Below are 17,517 nucleotides of genomic sequence, written 5' to 3'. Positions count from 1 at the left end.
AGAGCTAGTCTAATAGGGCTAGATACTTCCAGTCTGACTGAGCTGACTCATCACAGCAGGTAGCTTTGACTTTAGTTCTTGCCTTGGAGAAGGACTGCCCAACTCTTGGAAATGATTAGAAAGACATTTGACATTTATCAGTAGGATGCAGTAGCTCTCAGCCATTTGGGAAATCACTTTCTGATTCTTGTCCCCTCCTTCTCCACCACCCAAATATCCAAATGAGGTCTTCATTCAATCCTTCACTCTAGTTTTTCATTTGAGGGTATTTCAAAGGAGAGGATAAAAAATGGAAGAGTAAGAAGATTCATCAAAGTCCTTTCCTTTGTGCTGCCATTGAGCTCAGGAAGGTCAGTTGGACCTTCCAGCATGGACCCTGCTCCATGCTTTCCTCCTACAGGGACCGTGTCCTTGAACACCAAAAGGTGCTTGAGAGATCTGGATGAAGTTCATTTTATCACACACCTGGTGTCATGCGCAAAACCAAAAGGTCACAGTGGTTATTAGCCTATTTTGGGACTTCAAGTTAAATGATAAAGAATCTTCTTCCAGTTTTGTTGTAGAGTTTTTTTTACTATATCCAGTCTCATCTAGAGATATTTCCCAAAGTGCAAATTTGAGGATTTTTGTAAATGCGAGACTTGAGTTGAATGGTATTTTCTGCTTACCTTTGCCCCTTGCAGCACCCCAAGACTCCCCCACCCCACCCCGTCATCTCCACCTTCTGGCTAGCTCTACCCAGTGCCTCCAGTTTGGGTCCTCATGAGATAGTGGTGGGTCATCGCATTTGCTATCTTGCCTCTGTGTTTTGAGAACCAAAAGTGTTGAAACATCTAATATATGAGTCCAGTTAAAGACTCCAAGTCCCCTAAATGTTAAGTAGATTTCAAAGACTCATCTTAGTGCTGATTCTCCTGTTTAATTAGACTTTTTTTTTTTTTTTTTTCCTTGCTGGGCAGGCCAAGCAGGGTGAGTTTGGCCAGCACCTCACTGCCCCAGGCCAAACTGGTTTTGATTTTGTTTGGGGTTTGGGGTGACCTTGAATGCACTCCCCCCCCCTGCCAGTTGCCCAAATAATAGAATGAAATAGTGGGAATGGAGCCTATGGATTGGGAAAAGTAGGTTTACCCTGTGCGTGCATACCTCTGATTAGCATTAAAGGGGTTTTCTGATCACTTGCTGGCAAGAAGGAAGCCAGTTGTCATGTCCATGCTTGTGCCTCCTTTGCGTGTGTCTACTGCGGTTTTCCACTGACTTCTCAAGCTTTATTCTGAGAGCAAATTACAAAGATTGGGTCCAAGAATACTCCCAATGGGCAGGTGATGTGCTCCAAGGCACAGCCTACAACCCCTGCCCTCGTCTTCTCAGCCAGAAGTGCAAAGCCAAGTCATTCTTGGCTTTCCTCTGAATAGAGACAAAGAGGAAGGAACAGGCAGGCGTCCTTAAAGAACAGGAGCCAGCTGTTCTTGCTCATGGGTCACGGACAGGGTAAGAGGGTCTGGAGAGGTGGGAGGGGCCAAATGACACAAAAGAGGAAACATGAGTGATTCCAGGCTCATTTGCACTGTAGACGTGTTTTGTTTCACCTGCACCATATTTTATATTTAAATTAGCTGTCATTTTTTTTAATAGGGACAATTTTGATTCATTTAGAAGCTTAGAACATCTTATTCCTGCATGTCAGTGATGAACTGTCACTAAGAAAAAGCTGCCCCAGCAGAGACACATTTCTATGGTTTCCACTGCTTCGGGTCCCTGACACAAGGCCACAGCTTGGTAGTTTGGAGGCCGGAGTGGGTTTGCTCAGCGTAGGGTTTTAGAAACAACTCCGGCTCCTTATGTCAAGTTCACCCAGTTTCCAGCACATCATGCACTTAAATGCTAGTTAGTGAACTGAGTACAACAGACAGCACAGGTGAGAGAGACCTGTCCTATCAAATGGTCAGGAGACAGGTGACACTCTGTGGAGGCATTCAAGATACAGGATCAAGGCTGGGGACCAGCTGGAGTGCATGGCACACAGGAGATAGGACAGTTAAGTGGCTTGATCTACGGAGCAGATAATAAGCCCACTGATGGCCAGAGTGAAATTGATGTTTGACATGCTTGGTTGCAGATACCAAAGTAAATTGACTTTGCTTAATACGGACATTTGAGAATTAGGGATATGGCTCATAATGAATATATTTCCTATCAGAAATATGCCTCTTAGTAAATTAGCATCATGTTTAAATGTAATTACAGGTGATTGCTGATTACAAGTCATATGGGAAAGCCCATTCAAGGTCCTTTCAGAATTAAAAATCAATCTCATTTCCTGATAGGCCTGGCTAGTACCTAAACAATACCTGATATGGTGCATATGCTTATTAAATCAAGTAATAAATAGTTCATAAAGACAGTGAGGGATAATTTCAAGTGCCGTTGCTTAACCTCAATGGTTAGACTTGTTTGTTTCTGTAAGCCTTTTGACTTTATCTCTGCTGCTGTCCCTCCCCTGCTTGTCTCCGATTGCACACCCGTGCACACCTCGTGGGCAGCGGTGTTAGATGCAGGTGATGCCCGTGGCTTTAGATGGTGACTGAGACAGCTCTGCTTTTATTCCTAACGTGATCCCCACCCACTTTTCACTTTGACCATACATGATTTACATTGTTCTTGACACCATTAAGTGAATGATAGTCATTTTAAAGCAAATTTGCACATTCTCACCATAGTTTCCCCTTAATACATAACTGAGCGGATGATCTTCATTGGGTGACCCTGTGATCACGACTGAATGCCTTGTAGAGTTAAGAATGTCCAGTTCAACCCAGCTACTGCCATATTTTTGAGTATTTTTTGGAGGATGTTAAATTGTTGCAGTGTTTGTATTCACAAGTAATTATGTGTATTTTGTACAGTTTATGTAAATACTAAACAAATACATTCTTAGTATAAAAATAATAAAAAGGAATGTAATATAATAATATGCCATTTAAATGCTCTTTAAATTCACTCTTCCCCATATAAATATAAAATTTAACATATAAATTTTATATGTATACATTAATTTTTTTTCTGTCTAGTACAGTACAAACTTCTCTAATACTTTTTCTTTATATATGTGTGTGTATGTGTATTCCTTTTAAGCATATATTAAATACTTTAAAATGATTTTTTCCAACATAAATTGCATTGTATTATACCTATTTTTGAATATTTTTAAAAGTGCACAAAACAGTGCATCTTGGAGAAATCAGCATGTTCATGCAAATGTATCTACCTAATTTGTTTTAATTGCAGCCCACTTATCTCTAATATGCATGTACCTTAGTGTATTTAAATGTCCCTTAATTCATGGACATTTAGCCTGCTTCAGTTCTTCACTGCTGTGAATAATGTACAATGAGCAATTCTGTCCCTGTCTCTTCTGAAATGTATGAGTATTTCTGTAGAAAGTAATGGCTTGAATTAAAGTCGTTGGTATAAGATATGCACACTGAGAATTCTGATAGATATTTAAAATGTGTTCTTCCAAAAAGCTGTACCTGTTTACTCTTTTGCCAGTAGGATGTAAGAGTAACACTTTCCCTACTCCCTTGTGTGAACTAGATATCACCACTTTTAAAACGTTATTACATATTTTTTACAAGAAAAGGAAATCTCATTGTTGTTTTAAATTGCACCAATTCCCCGTGCGGTAGAGCTTTGGGTGCTGAGGACAGTGCTCATGGTTCCCCTTGGGTCTCAGCGTGGCTCTGCCTCTCATTTCAGATGCTCATTACCTCACCTGCCGGATCCAGGAATGTGCCGAGACAACTCGGAGTGGGCCTTTTGCCCGCTCCATTGACATCAGTTCCCTGGTGGTCCAGGATGAATATATCTTCATCCAGGTGAGTGAAGAAAATGGGGCTGATGGTCAAGGGAGGATGCTCAGGGGAAATCAGTGGTTGCTCACTAGGAAAACGAGGCAGGCACTCCCACAGTGGTAGAGATGCGGGTCTGGGTGACTTCTCACCTTCATGTTGGGGTTGTGAACCCTTGGCAAGATCCCAGACTCATGGTAAATGAGGACAATGTAAAGTGTCAGTCTCATTTCCAGGGGACTTTTTTTTTTTTTAATGATTTATTTATTTGGGCATACAGAACTGGGGTACAGGCCAGAGGTACAGGGGGTGAGAGGCTTCACCAGAGACAGAGTGAGGAAAAGAACAGGCAGATCAGCGAAGTACACTGCTGAGGGGAGGTCTGCTGTACCATATGGGCCACCTCCAGGGCTGGGGATCGAACTCGCACTGAAGCTGCTGCGGCTAGTTTATAGTGCTGAGTTCTCACCCGTTGTGCCACCAGGGAGGGCCCATTTCCAGGGAACTTACTGGACCTACTGAATCCTTCAGCTGCATTGTTGTCATATACTAAAAAGGCCTTGACACCACTAGGACTTTGGCTGAAGATTGAGGTCACTTAGAGTCAGAACTCCAGAGGGATTTGACTTTTCCGTCTTTTATCAAATCTGCATTTTACTTCTGTCCAAAGTGACTCGTCTAACTCTGAGTGAGGATTCCATAGTGAAGCATCTCCAGGTTGTTTTCTGGGAAAGTTTCAAACTCACCTTGTCTTCCCTTGCCTGTCCAGTGCTGGGTACCTCCTCATGTGTCCAAGTCCAGGGTCCTTCATTGCAAGAGTCCTCACTTTTATGGAAACTATGTGGGACTCACACTTCCAGGCAACCACAAGATGCCTTGACTTAAGTTTCAGTTCTCTAGAAGGAGGTGGAAAATAGACCAAAATTGAGGAAAATCAAAAGAGGGTGCTCCACCAGTGACTGTGTATAATCAAACTTGTCGTTGTCAACAGCCTGACCCCCTCTTCAGCTTCTCCACTCTTCAACTATCAATTGTTTTTGCATAGATTTTCCTAGTAGAACTTTGCACTTTGGGATTGCTCTGTGTTCACTCAGATCTAAGACCTGAATGACTTCCTCCGTTTTCCTCTTGATCTTCTAGTCCAATCAAACCCATCTCCTCTATGAGACCGTCTATGAACTTAATGAGTATGATACCGTTTCCCAAACCCTGGTAGCACCTCCTGTCTACCATTCGTCCTGCACATTAGGGTCTGAGAGGTTGTTTCTCCAGTCTTTGTGGACAATTCTCCTTTCCAAATTGTGCTCCACACTCTGTGCTAGCAACAATAGCATGAACACACTTTCCCCTTCACTCTTAGTCTTAGCAAGATGCCTTTGCAGATCAGAGCTCAGTGACTCCTTGTATGGTTAGACTTATGTATGTAGCAATCACTTTTTTTTGCAAATTGGTTGTATGGGATTTTGAGGTTTAGTCATTTGCAGGAAAAGTAACCAACCACTCAGAAACCAGTTTGTCAAGAGAGATCTTTCTGGCTGGGGGAAAAAAAAAAATCCATGTATGTCAGCTTGATTCTAAGTAAGAACCATGAGACTTTCCCCTTCATCTCGATTGGTCATAACCACTCTCATTCCTTTACTCTCAGTATTATCTGAATGCAGAAGATGGACCAGACAGTGTCAGGCCTTATTCTTAGCATTCCTGGGTTGCTGTTCTTGGCCTGCTTCTCTTTGCACTTGGGAGACCCCTGGTTTGGGCCACCTTGCCATGTCCTCTCACTGTCCAAGCAGAGGATTGTGACCTGTCTGTGTGCTGATGGCCCAGGTATCTAGCAGCCACCTCCACATCCCCACTAGAATGTTCCATACATAGCTAAAGCAAAATCCATAAACCCCTGGAATTTGACACCTGGTGACAATTCTCTCGCCCAGGTCCCTCAAGGTAGAGGCCTGAAAGTCAGTCTGTGAGACCCAAACTAAGTCCACAGCCCCTTTTCACAGCACACTTGCTGTTTTCTCAGCAATTCTTCTCCACTGCTGCTGTTCCAGCTTTAAGGCTTTATTATGGCTTTCTTCCATTTAATTTATTTTTAAGTGTAGAAGTGTGGAATCATTTATGAATTTTCTATTCTGATCACACTTTCTGTAATTCCAATGAGCATGTGATGATGAACGTGGCAGTTTTTTTTCCAAGAAGCATGACTTAGAACTTAAAATATTCAGATTATTTTCCTTTGCACGGCCCAAAGTTTTCTGTAATGCTACAGGCAAATACCTAGATTAGGTTCCCCCTCTGATTATTCTGAAACATTTCTGTTTTTAACACTATACTGGAAATGAGTTTTTTTTTTTTTTTTCAGCTGGCTTCACATTTATTTTGTTTGAAAGAGATATATAAGTTCCCATTTTTCAGTAATGCTTTATTGATTGGTGATGTATTTTTAGGCCCCCTATTGTAGACTTCTTGTTTTAAATGCTATGGTTAAGATGGCAAACACAAGGAAATTACTGTTTTGTGTTTTTTTCATTCTAGTCGGAGACAGAAAAAAAATGTGTATGTGATAATTATTCACATGTAGATAGACAAAAAAGATTGTGAAGGGTGATGGTAAAGAACCTGTAGTTTGAAACTCGATAGAGGTCAGCATTTTTTCCATCCTTGGCTTGCCACACACTGTGACCTTGAACTAGGAACTATACCTTTTTGGACTCACCTACAAAATAAGGACATTTATACCCACTTTACTAAGTGCTGGGAGAATTATACCTGTTACATTGTATCTGTAAAACACTAAAACAATGTGATATAAATGTTGATGTCTTTCCTACTTATTTTTCTATAAAATATATCAGATAATGACAATACTATGAGTGGGGGCTCTGAGTGTTAGGCATCTGTAGGTATTGTTATTTAGGATGACCTTGTTGAGTCTTGGACTAGGGCAAGGGCAGCAGAAGTCAGGGGGGAACATAGAGCCTGGTGTGTTGGGCCCTCCACTGAGAGGCAAGGTGGGCGGGTAGAGATTTGAGCTTGGGTTTAAGTTGGGTTGATGGGAAGTTCAGGACTGAGGGTATAAATGGGAACATGGCAATATATTGCTGGTATTTTTGAGTCTCAAGTATTAAAATCACCAGTGGAATTAAGTGTATATAGAGAAGGGAAGCAATCCAAAGACTGGGCCATAGGTTATCTACTATTTCAGGGAATTCAGGGAGATGAGCAGGAAGCAGCAGAGATGACCTAGAAGGTAAGTTTAGAACATCAGAAAGGTATAGAGTATATTGTTCTCATAGGGTCTTGAAGATTGTTTTAAGTAATTGATCTTTTTTAATATGAATGAGGTGGGGAGCAATAAAATAACAATGCCCCTAAATAATGCAGAAGGCCAGTCCTCTTGAACAAAACATTGGATTTCATTAATCAATAAATAAAAACAAATATGTGCTATTCTTTGCAAGTACCAATTGGCTAATGTTAAAATGCAATAAAAAATTTCAGTGGCTTGCAGGTAGACACCTCCACATAGCAGTCACTGGTCATCAGTACTGACTCAGAGTCCTTCTCATGGGAGAGTTTGCCCACTTGTACTGATTAAGGGAACAGATTTGTCTCTGTGCTGACAGTGAATTCTGAGTTTTTAATTAACATTGCCCTTTTTTTTAAATTATTATTTCTCATTATATCATGTGTTTTTCTTTCTTCCCTGCCTGTGTGTTTCTTTGATCATTTTGAATATTTGTCCCAACTACTTAGCTTTATGACTACAACTTTACATAGCACAATGCATTTTCTATTTTTGAATGATATCTATTCATTTTCTCTTGTGAACAATTATAAAATTAGTATCTTGCCATGTATTTCTATTTCTTCTCCTCACTCTAATCCCTCGCCAACCAACTTTGATAGGTTTTGTTATCTTCTAGTGCTTGCTTTTCTATGTTGAAATAAAATTCTGTTACACTTAAATGTCTTCTGAAACACTGCTGAGGAAAGGTGGAAAAATAGCTCATGTTTATGACCCCTCACTTTCTCAGCTCTAGCTAACCTGTTTTTAATTGAATCATTTTGAACATCTATGTTCTGCTTTGAAAAACTGTCATTCCTGTGGTAATCTGATCTTAAGTTTATAGGTAACTGTAGTCGCTGGTCCTCACCAATCTTCTACTGTAGATTTCCCTTATTTCTTGCTCTCTGAAATTTGTTCTTTAGCATTGTATTAAAGAACAGTGAATTCTTGAATGTTGAAAATATGCTAATGTGTCCCTTTCTTTTATGATTTAATATAATTTTTTAGGGTATAAAACATACACATCCTTAGTTTTCCGTAAGAAATTTGCTCCATTAACTTCTTGAGTGGTACTCTGTTTGGCTAGCCTGGCATTTTCCCTTGTCAAGTGTCTTATATAAATTTTTTTGCCTTGATATCTGCAGTTCTTTTATGTATATAAATGTTTATATCTATATAAATGTGTTATTTATATATATATACAGCTATATATATAATTATATGTTACAATATATGATATATTTGTGTGTTTATATACATGCATATGTATATTTGAATACCAGTTACTTTATAAATGTACATTTTGCAGTTAGTCATATTGTATCAGTTCTTTCCCCTTTCATCCAGTTGACTCAGTTTCCTTTTTAATTTCTCAAATGTTCCCATGATTTTTTTAAAATGTATTTTATTTCAGTTTCACTGTTTTGGCTTTCTTCCTCTAGAACAATTAGGATGTGGGCAATAGGCAGAGAGACAAAGGAGGGCCATCATCTTTCCCTCTGATTCTGCTTTAACTTCCTGAGCAAAATAAGAATAAGCCAAATGTTGCCCTCTACCTTTGTTTATTTAGCAGTGTCCAGCTTTCTCTTTGCTTTTTAGTGGCTGATGTTTGATTTCTTTCTTGAACTCTGCCAGCTTACATTTTATCTCCGTTTGTTGCCTCAGCATAACTTCCCTGACTTCTTGTATTTCTGTTTTCAATTATTTTCTTACAGATGTGATCATCTTATATAGGTTATTTATAATCCCAGTAGTATGGTTGTACTTTCACTTGCTCCATGGAAACATTTTTTCTTCTGTGTCTGTTGTTGTTTGTCTTGACCTTTTCCCTCTTATATTTTGTTCTGTTGTTTTATAGTTCTTGAGCTATTTTTTAATCTTTACATTTAAAAAAATTATGTTTTTAAAGACACAAGCTCTTCTTAGATGAAGTATTTGAGGAGGCTCCTCTTGGTAATAGATCAGAGTTCTGTTTCAGTTGAACAGTTTGGTTGTCAGTGAGGTTTCATATAACGCAGGGTGGTCTGTCTGGCAGTGGGCTGTTCTCATGAGGTAGAAGCACTGGGGTGGATTCTTAGCCAGCCACGCTCTATAGCTCCTCCTCTCCAATGACTCCCAGGAACATTGTCATTGCCAGTTCCTAGGTCAACTCCCCTTGGTTGCAAAGTCACAGGGTGGAGGTTTGCTTCTTGGGAAATGCCTCCCTTGCAGAAGTATATTTTTCCAGCTTGATGTAAAGCTTATAGCTGTAAACAGTCGTTCCCTGGTGCCTGACTCTCCCCTGTTTGCCTTCCACTGCCTTTGGCTTCTTTTCCACATCTATTGGCTTTCAGGGTTATATTTTCATTAAGTATGGACTTTGCATTTTTCTTTCTCATTTTCCTTGCTGAGCTGGGGTGATTTAAAAGAGAAGAAAAGGGGTAAGCACTGTTATCGCCTGGTATTTAAGACCATTTATATCTCTTTATCATGTATTTTCTGAAATGTTGCAATGGCTTGTTAACTGATTTTCTTGCTCTCAGATCAGCGTCCTCCATTTCATTTACAACACTGTTCCCAGAGTAATTTATTTAAAATAAAAATCAATGTTCCTGCCATCAGAGGCTGCTCATCACCTATAGGATACAATCCAATTTCCTTGATATTGCCTACAAGCTCCTCTACCTACTCCATCAGTCTTTTGTGAATTCCTTACCAATCACAATGTCCCCCCATATACTTTCTTTGCTATATTTTACCTTGTAGTAAAAATAAACCCTTTTAGTCTCCATATGTACAACCTGTCATTTCTTGCTGAATGTACCTTTCTTTTATTTATGTTTTCCCTTTGGAATCTCCCTTCACCAGAAAATCATGTCCTTGAAGATCTGCCTCCTAGAGCCAGCCTTGCCTTGTAGACTCAGTCTGCGTTGGGCCAAGCAGCTTTGCGGAGTACTTATCCGTGTATTAGGTCTCCCCAGTCAGGTCTGCACACTTTAGGAAGAGCAGGGCTATGTCTTATTCATCATTGTTTCCCATGCACTCAGTATAATGAGTGGAACTCAATAAATGTTTGTTGAACTGAACTGAACTGAGAAGATAAGACACTATCCTTATTTTCGGGAGTGTAGTTATCTTTTTCAAGCCAGGGGATCTTATTTCTCCAACTAACAATCCAAGACAACTTAGGGTAATCGGCAGTTGCTCACTGCATAAGAAATGACCGTATGTAGAATGCCTGCATTTTTATAAATCTGCGATCCAGGAATTATCCATTATGTTATTCAGTGCCCTTTTCATATTCATTCATTTAAATATATTAAAATACATGCAGCCCAATGGGGAACATGGACGACTAAGCAATTTTAATGTGGTGTGAAGAGAGCTGTGTTAGTGGGAAGCACTTGTTATTCTTGGGGTTAGGTGGTGAAGCCGCCACCCCACCCTGGCAGGAGCATCAGGACAAGTGGGCTGGCATGGGCATAGTCAGGGAGGTAGTGGAACAAGGGCATCTGGCTGAGGACAGGACCCAGGGGGCAGCAAGGAAGTGAGGGAACAGATGCCCTTGGCCCTCCGTTGTGGGAGAGAGGTAAGTTGTAAAACAATTGTGCTAGAGAGGTAAAGTTTTGCTACTTTCTGCAAGTAAACCTAGGCATTGTGTGAGCCCTTCTATAAAGTGACTGGAAAACTCAGAACCAACTTCTGTGTCAGTTTCAGCACCTCCCAGCAATTGGCTTCATGACACTATTTCTCCTTTACCTTTGATCTCTTTTGATTATTGGCTGCTGTGTTTGTTGTTGTTTATTTTTGAAAAAATTATTGGAAGCCATAAGTTCCCTGACTCAAAAAAATATATGAAATCGGCATGAGTTTTTAATCATTTTTGGAGGAGTTCTGGAAATTGAATTGGGCTCAGGAAAGACTATGCAAAAGGCACAGTTTGTACCGCAGTGATTAATATCTACCTCTGAAGCTCAGAAATTGCAAAAATTCCTCATTCCTTTCATTGAAATAAAACTGCCTCAAAGACTTGTCCTAGCAAAGTCCTCAGATCAACTGTAGCTTTTCCTTCAGGGTCTAACCCACAGATTTTTATCTGCCCGGGGTATCAGGTTTAAGCACAGGTGCTTATCTTTACACTGTTTGCCCTCCTGTGCCACAGAATGGTCTTGGGAGAGAAGCTGCAGTGAAGCTAGATGGAGTGCAGCTGGCCTCTGAAGGGAGTACATACCCAGGGCATGTCCCTGGAGAGGAAGATTGTTCTCTTCTGTGCCTACAAGTGAACACTCAGCAATAGCAGGATGGTTGTTAGGGTTTTGGTGGGCTTGGGGTTCTTCATGGCTTTAAGGGGCGTATCCACTTAAATTTTCTAACTTTTTAACATGAAAACTTACAGTTCTAACAGACATACAATTCTGAGGGGAAAACTCACAGAAAAAGCGACCAGCTTACTGCTCCCTCCTGCACGCCCTGCCTTACATGCAAGATGTGTTCCTTGAGTTTTTACATCAGCCCTTGGCTCCTGGGAGATTTGTCAGCCACATCACCAATGTTGGGAAGCCATGTTGAGAAAGGCGGGCTCTGGAACAGCTTGGCTCTTGTTTTCTCTGTATATTGGGGTTCTTAGTTCTTTTTCACTTGACAAAAAAAAGATTACTGCCAAGAAATGCTTGAAAAACCACTGACATTTTGGTACCACTAATGACTCCATGGACAAAGGTCAGACTGTTTCATGTGTGAACAACGGAACCACCAGGAATTCAGATGCCATCAGACCTGTGTGCTTTCACTGCCTATTAATAAAAGTGATATATGTATTGCAGACATAATTGCCCATTACTTACTCTTGAATAAGTAATTATATACAAGTGTGTATGCATTTGTAAAGTGCAATTTAAATAACAAAAAATATAAGTAACCTCTTCATAATGAGCTTCCCACAATGCTAATTTTGCATAAAAAATTCACCCTATCTTACTTGCTTCTTCAAAGAAAGCAATCCACGCTTCTACTGCCCTATTCTAGACAGTCACTCTCTTTGATCCTGCATCTCCTGTGTGGTGGGAAAGTCTTTGTATTCCCATGCAGTTCCTATCACTTAGACCCCAACGCTTCAGCCACACCTTTTGTATTTCTACTGACAAAGAGGAGAAGGTACCCCTCTGGCTGGTTTTGCTTGAGGGGACCTGGTGTTTGATCTTGCTGTGTTGGGGAAACTGAGCTGGAGATGTACAGAAAGTGGTGGAAGTTGTTAATCTGTCAATGACTTTTCTGTGCAGGGGGTCCCAGTCCTGAGGTTTGTAGTGAAATCAGAAGGAGCTAATCCTCCCCAGAAGAGCTCTTGTTTTAATGGGAAAGTGTCTGCCTGAAATGCCTTTGTTCCACATGGATAAAAGAGAATTCAGCTTTCCGCATAGAGACAGAGGACTGAGATAAGTTGGTTTCTCTGTTTTGAGCCAAGATGTTTGGAAATCCACTCTCTCCTCCTTAGGGTGTAGCTTTTCTGGTAGTTTTCCTGGAGAATACATGGGTCACAAGTGTTCATATCCCTTCAGTGATGTGATGGATGTCTTGAGTATTAGGGAGTGTGAGGAAGGCACAAGAACAGAGCTGTAGTAAGCTGTATCAAGCGATCTGTGTGTCTCACCAGGCTACTGGAAGCTCTTCCCCTCCTCTTTTCAGGGCTTCACTGTGATATGGATTTATTCACTTTTTGAATAAATGTGTATACAATTATATTTTTTAAAAACACACTGACATATCTTCAAGTACCAAAATGCAAGAGAAGAAACAGATCTGTCACTAAAAGATCAGAAGAAAAAAGCTTATGTAGAGATGTGGAGAATGCAGACTACTCAAAGGTGAGAATCTCCAAATCTGTGAAAACTTCCTCTAGATTCACATCAAGATCAGCAACAGTGGATGGACCCACCTGTTGTTACATAAATACACCTTCAGCTCCTCAAAATGGGTTGATGTAGTCAAAAGAGGAGGGTGCTCTTGAGCAAGGAATGTTGAGGTAGAAGCACTTACATGTTAGTCTAGAATAATTCTGCTACTACAACAGAAGCTGTCAGTAGTTTGGATACAAATTGCTGTTAGTTCTGGATATGAACAGATAAATAGTATTGATGTAACATATGGGAGAATATTCTAGAAGAATCAGCATTCTTCTAGCCATTAGCCACTTGGTAGATGTTTGTTCAGCTCCTGGAGGTATCCATGTGCAGTGGCACACCATAGAGGTAGAGAAATTGTCTCAAGAAGTTCATGACTTAAGTAGTGAGTGGCCTGAGTAAAGAAAAGAACCCTGAACTTAAGACCTGGTTGTACTCAAGAATCTACCTCCTACCAGCCAAGGGCATCAAGCAAATTCAAAAGACAAACAGAGCATCACTTTCCTCACCAGCTTAGAGTCGAATCATGCATGCTACTTGCCCTGCCTAAACTGGAAAAATGCTTGCGAGGGTGGAATGATAATAATGGCTTTGCAATGTGAAAGCCACAGAGCCCTATACAATGCCAGAATCAAGAGCCTCTTACACATGTACAAATCAGCCTCACTATTTTGTGTATGCACATCCTTTTTAAAGGGGTTTTTATAAACCTATCACATAAGATTATTAAAACTTTTCCCAAAATTCATTTTTTATTCATGGACTCAGTATATGTATGAGCATATGTTCATGATGGTATCTTCCCATAGTGCTCGTTATCAAAGACACCAATTTCTATTGCTCTGTAGGTGACTGTAGACATTCTGGAACTTAATTATCTTTCAAGACTCTTGAGTACGTTCTTGTAACATCTTGTTTCCCAGCTCCCCTGGGTTTGGATACTTTGTTTTAGATCCTCCTTTACAGACTAACAATGGAGGTAGAAAAGCCTTTATGGTAAGGCTACTGTATCCCTAATAAATGGTTATCTTTCCAAAGAAAAAGGCCCTGAGGCAAAAATTAATAGAATATAATTATTTAAAGAAAACCTATTGGGCAGTATTTTAAATGATGTTAATTTGGTCTTAATGGGAGAGATTTTGAATGTTAAATAAATAGCAATTTCTTCACTAGGGACACATTTACAATATAGGGGTTTAGAGGAAAATGAAAGCATTGCAGAGATAATCTGCAAAAGAAATCCAATAAAGACATCTTCAGGTGAATATTCTGGAAGCACTTTCTGAATTGTAAGTGTTTTTAGCAAGCAGTGCTAATGGAAGTTCTTTAAATAGCATGTAGCTGGGATGTGTCTCCTTTACATATAATGATTTTAGTGGCTTGATGTAAAAGTTGCCATTCATATCTGAAGTTCTTCTTTGAATAAACACAAATGAGTGATCTCACTGTGAAGAGACTGCAGCACCAGTTCAATCCCTGGGCAGGTTGCTGACCCACATGGCACAAAAGACCTCTCCTGTCTTGCCCACTTGATCTTGATGTTCACTTGACCATGGTGTTGAACCCCTCGTGGTCCCATCAGCCTCTGGTTCTTGCTTTCTCAGCAGCTTAGTTGTGTGCAGAGGTGACGTGGCATGACGTGGTCTCAGGTGCACTGTCAACCCTTCAGTTGTGTTCTGGAGTCATTTTCTCCCTAGGGGGATACGTATGCGAGTCTCCTAGCTATTCTGGTACTGTGCAGACCTTGAGGTAATCACTTTGGGATAATTTGGTCAGCAGGAGTGAGTAAACAGTGCATTTGGGCCCATCTCTTCCTGGGCCAGCAGAGCATTCTGTGCCTCAGCCTTTTCTAGTCTTAACTCACCAGAGGGACTGAGCTCCAATCATTCATAGTGATAATCGATTCAGTAGTTCTTTCTGGCGTCCTTCTCGTTTCCTGCTTCCTAGTTCTGCCATCATATCTCAAAAACAAAGAAAGAAAAGCCAAACAGCTAACTTCCTCTCTAAAATAAACAAAAGACAGAGAAATAACACAAACTCCCTTGTCTCTGAGTCTGCTTTGGGAGGACCCTCGTTCAAGACAATCTTGAGTGACTCAAATGTATTGATTCCCGACTATGTATATGGTATTATAGGTTGACTGAACTCTGCAAGAAAATAGAAAGAAACGACCTCATTCCCAATTAGGACTCCTACCCAGGTACCAAATGATCCATCCCTTCTAATTCTCAGAGCCTGCACTTACTAATAAACCTTAATCCACTTTATCTTAATTTATCCACCTATACTCCAAACTTTCAATCCATATTTAAATATTTAAACATGTTCCCCCTCTATAAATTATACCAACTAAACTCTCCTTGAACACTCCTTTCTATAACTGTCTCATCTTTGGCTCACAACCACATTTCCTGAGGACTCTCTATACTTGTAATCCCATTTTCTCATTTCCTTCTCTTTTACCCCCTTGAGACTGACTTCTGCCTTTGCTACTTCATTATAATACCTTTTGACAAAGATGTCTTGAATGACATGCAGACTATTCCTTTCAGCATCTGAGTTGGCCCTGTGTAGCATTTGCACTAGACTTATATTTTTTAAAGATTGATTTATTTATGCATACAAGAACTGGGGTATAGGCCAGAGGTGCAGGAGATGAGAGGATCAGACAGTGTGGGGAACAGAACAGGCAGGTCTACTGACATTCCCTGCTGTGGGGAGCAGCAGGTGAGACAGGAGAGGTCTGCTGCACCATGTGGGTCACCTCCCTGGCTGGGAACCAAACTTGTGTTGCAGTCACTGCAGATAGCTTGATGGTGCTGAGACTTTAACCCCTACACTAGCAGGGAGGCCCTGTGTAGCTTTTGAAACTCCAGACCTTTGCTCTGTCTCCCCTTTGGCCCATTGATTATGCCCAGGCTCTCCCGCCACCTCTCTCCAACCTTTTCTTTTTTTTTTTATTATTTTTTTTTTATTTATTCATACAGAACTGGGGTATAGGCCAGAGATGCGGAGGGTGAGAGGATTCACCAGAGACAGAGTGGGGAGCAGAACAGGCAGATCGACGAAGTACACTGCTGAGGGGAGCAGCGGGCGGGTCAGGAGAGGACTGCCACGCCATGTGGTCACCTCCGGGGCAGGCGGGAATCGAACTCATGCGGAAGCGGCTTTAGATTCTCAGTGCTGTGCCCCAACCCGCTGCGCCACCAGGGAGGGCCCCTCCAACCTTTTCTTTTAAAGATTGATTTATTTATGCATATACAGAACTGGGGTCAGGCCAGAGACACAGATGTGGTGAGAGGATTCACCAGAGACAAAGAAGGTAGCAGAGCAGGCAGATCAACAAACTGCTGAGGGGAGCAGCAGGTGGGTCAGGAGAGGTCTGCTGTACCATGTGGGTCACCTACAGGGCAGAGATCGAATTCATGCAGAAGTGGCTTTAGCTTCTCCGTGCTGTGCTTTAACTTGCTGCGCCACCAGGGAGGGCCTCTCCAACCTTTTTCTTACTCTCTACACTGGCATCTCTTCTTCTGCCCACCCTTTGAATAATGGTCTTTCTCAAGTTCTTAGGTTCCTTTCTTTGTAATCTCATCTCATCCATGTTTCTAACAGAGCCTGAATCACCATCTATGTGCTGATTGGCCTGTGTCTCCTACAGAGACAGGCAGGCTCCAGAGCGGGGCTTTTTATTTCCACATTGTCCATCAATCCTCTAGGCCTGGTGATCTTTCTGTACCATTCAGAGCTTTACTGTCATGACTCTAGTAAAATATTAAAAACACTTATTGCTTCTGGAGAAATCTGATGAGATGCTATGAAGTTACAACTCAGGTTACTTACTAGGCCAAAATGGCCAGGAGTGTTTTCCCTCAGTCTCAGAGAATGTGCTGGAATTTGTGTATTGTAAGTGTTTACCTTTTCCAAATAGTGTGTGGATGGGATTCGTGTGATGAAGGGATGCCAAATTGTTTTCATTTTGTGTTTCACTGCAGTAATAGACACACAGATGTTGTGTTATTGAGGATCCAGTGGGGAGACTGCCACCATCGCTCAGAGGAGTAGAGGCTGCAGAGGAGGAGTGTGGGGTGTGCACCATGTAGTGCCCTCCTCAGGAACGGTGGTTTTCCCAGGTTGGCATGTATGCAGGAGCCTCCTCAGGGCAGGAACAGTCTTGAGCTCTAGTCTGGAAGGCCTAACCAGTGACCCACAAACATTTCTATATTCAGCTCAAAGGAGTGAGCTCAACACATAATCCTCAGATGTCTTCCATGACTGTTGTCCCTTGAGCAATGTGGGCTTGTGGTCCCAACCCCTGCACAGCTAAAATTCTGCATGTAACTTTTGGCTCCTCCCAAACTTCACACAGTTGTTCCTTGGCATCTGTGGGGGATTGGTTTCAGGAACCCTGTAGATAACAAAATCTGTGGGTGCTCAACTGCCTCCGCTTAACCCTCTGTATCTGTGGGTGGAGTCTGTGGGTGCAGGGCCCATGGGTATGGAGGACCAG

At 41.3% G+C, this 17,517-nt stretch overlaps 1 protein-coding gene across 1 annotated transcript in view; it reads left to right on the top strand.

The window, feature by feature from the left end:
• SORCS3 (sortilin-related VPS10 domain containing receptor 3) overlaps positions 1-17,517 on the top strand; it is a 503,865-nt gene that overhangs the window by 374,423 nt on the left and 111,925 nt on the right. Inside the window, exon 7 of the mRNA XM_004680459.2 lies at positions 3,757-3,875. Within this exon, the coding sequence (XP_004680516.1) occupies positions 3,757-3,875 (119 nt within the window). The remainder of the gene's footprint in view (positions 1-3,756; positions 3,876-17,517) is intronic.

This window comes from Condylura cristata, unplaced genomic scaffold (assembly GCF_000260355.1).
Source record: "Condylura cristata isolate star-nosed mole 26May11 unplaced genomic scaffold, ConCri1.0 scaffold00011, whole genome shotgun sequence".
NCBI classification, from domain to species: domain Eukaryota; kingdom Metazoa; phylum Chordata; class Mammalia; order Eulipotyphla; family Talpidae; genus Condylura; species Condylura cristata.
The sequence above is the reverse complement of the archived record's forward strand: the minus strand, read 5'-3'. Positions and strand labels throughout refer to the sequence as shown.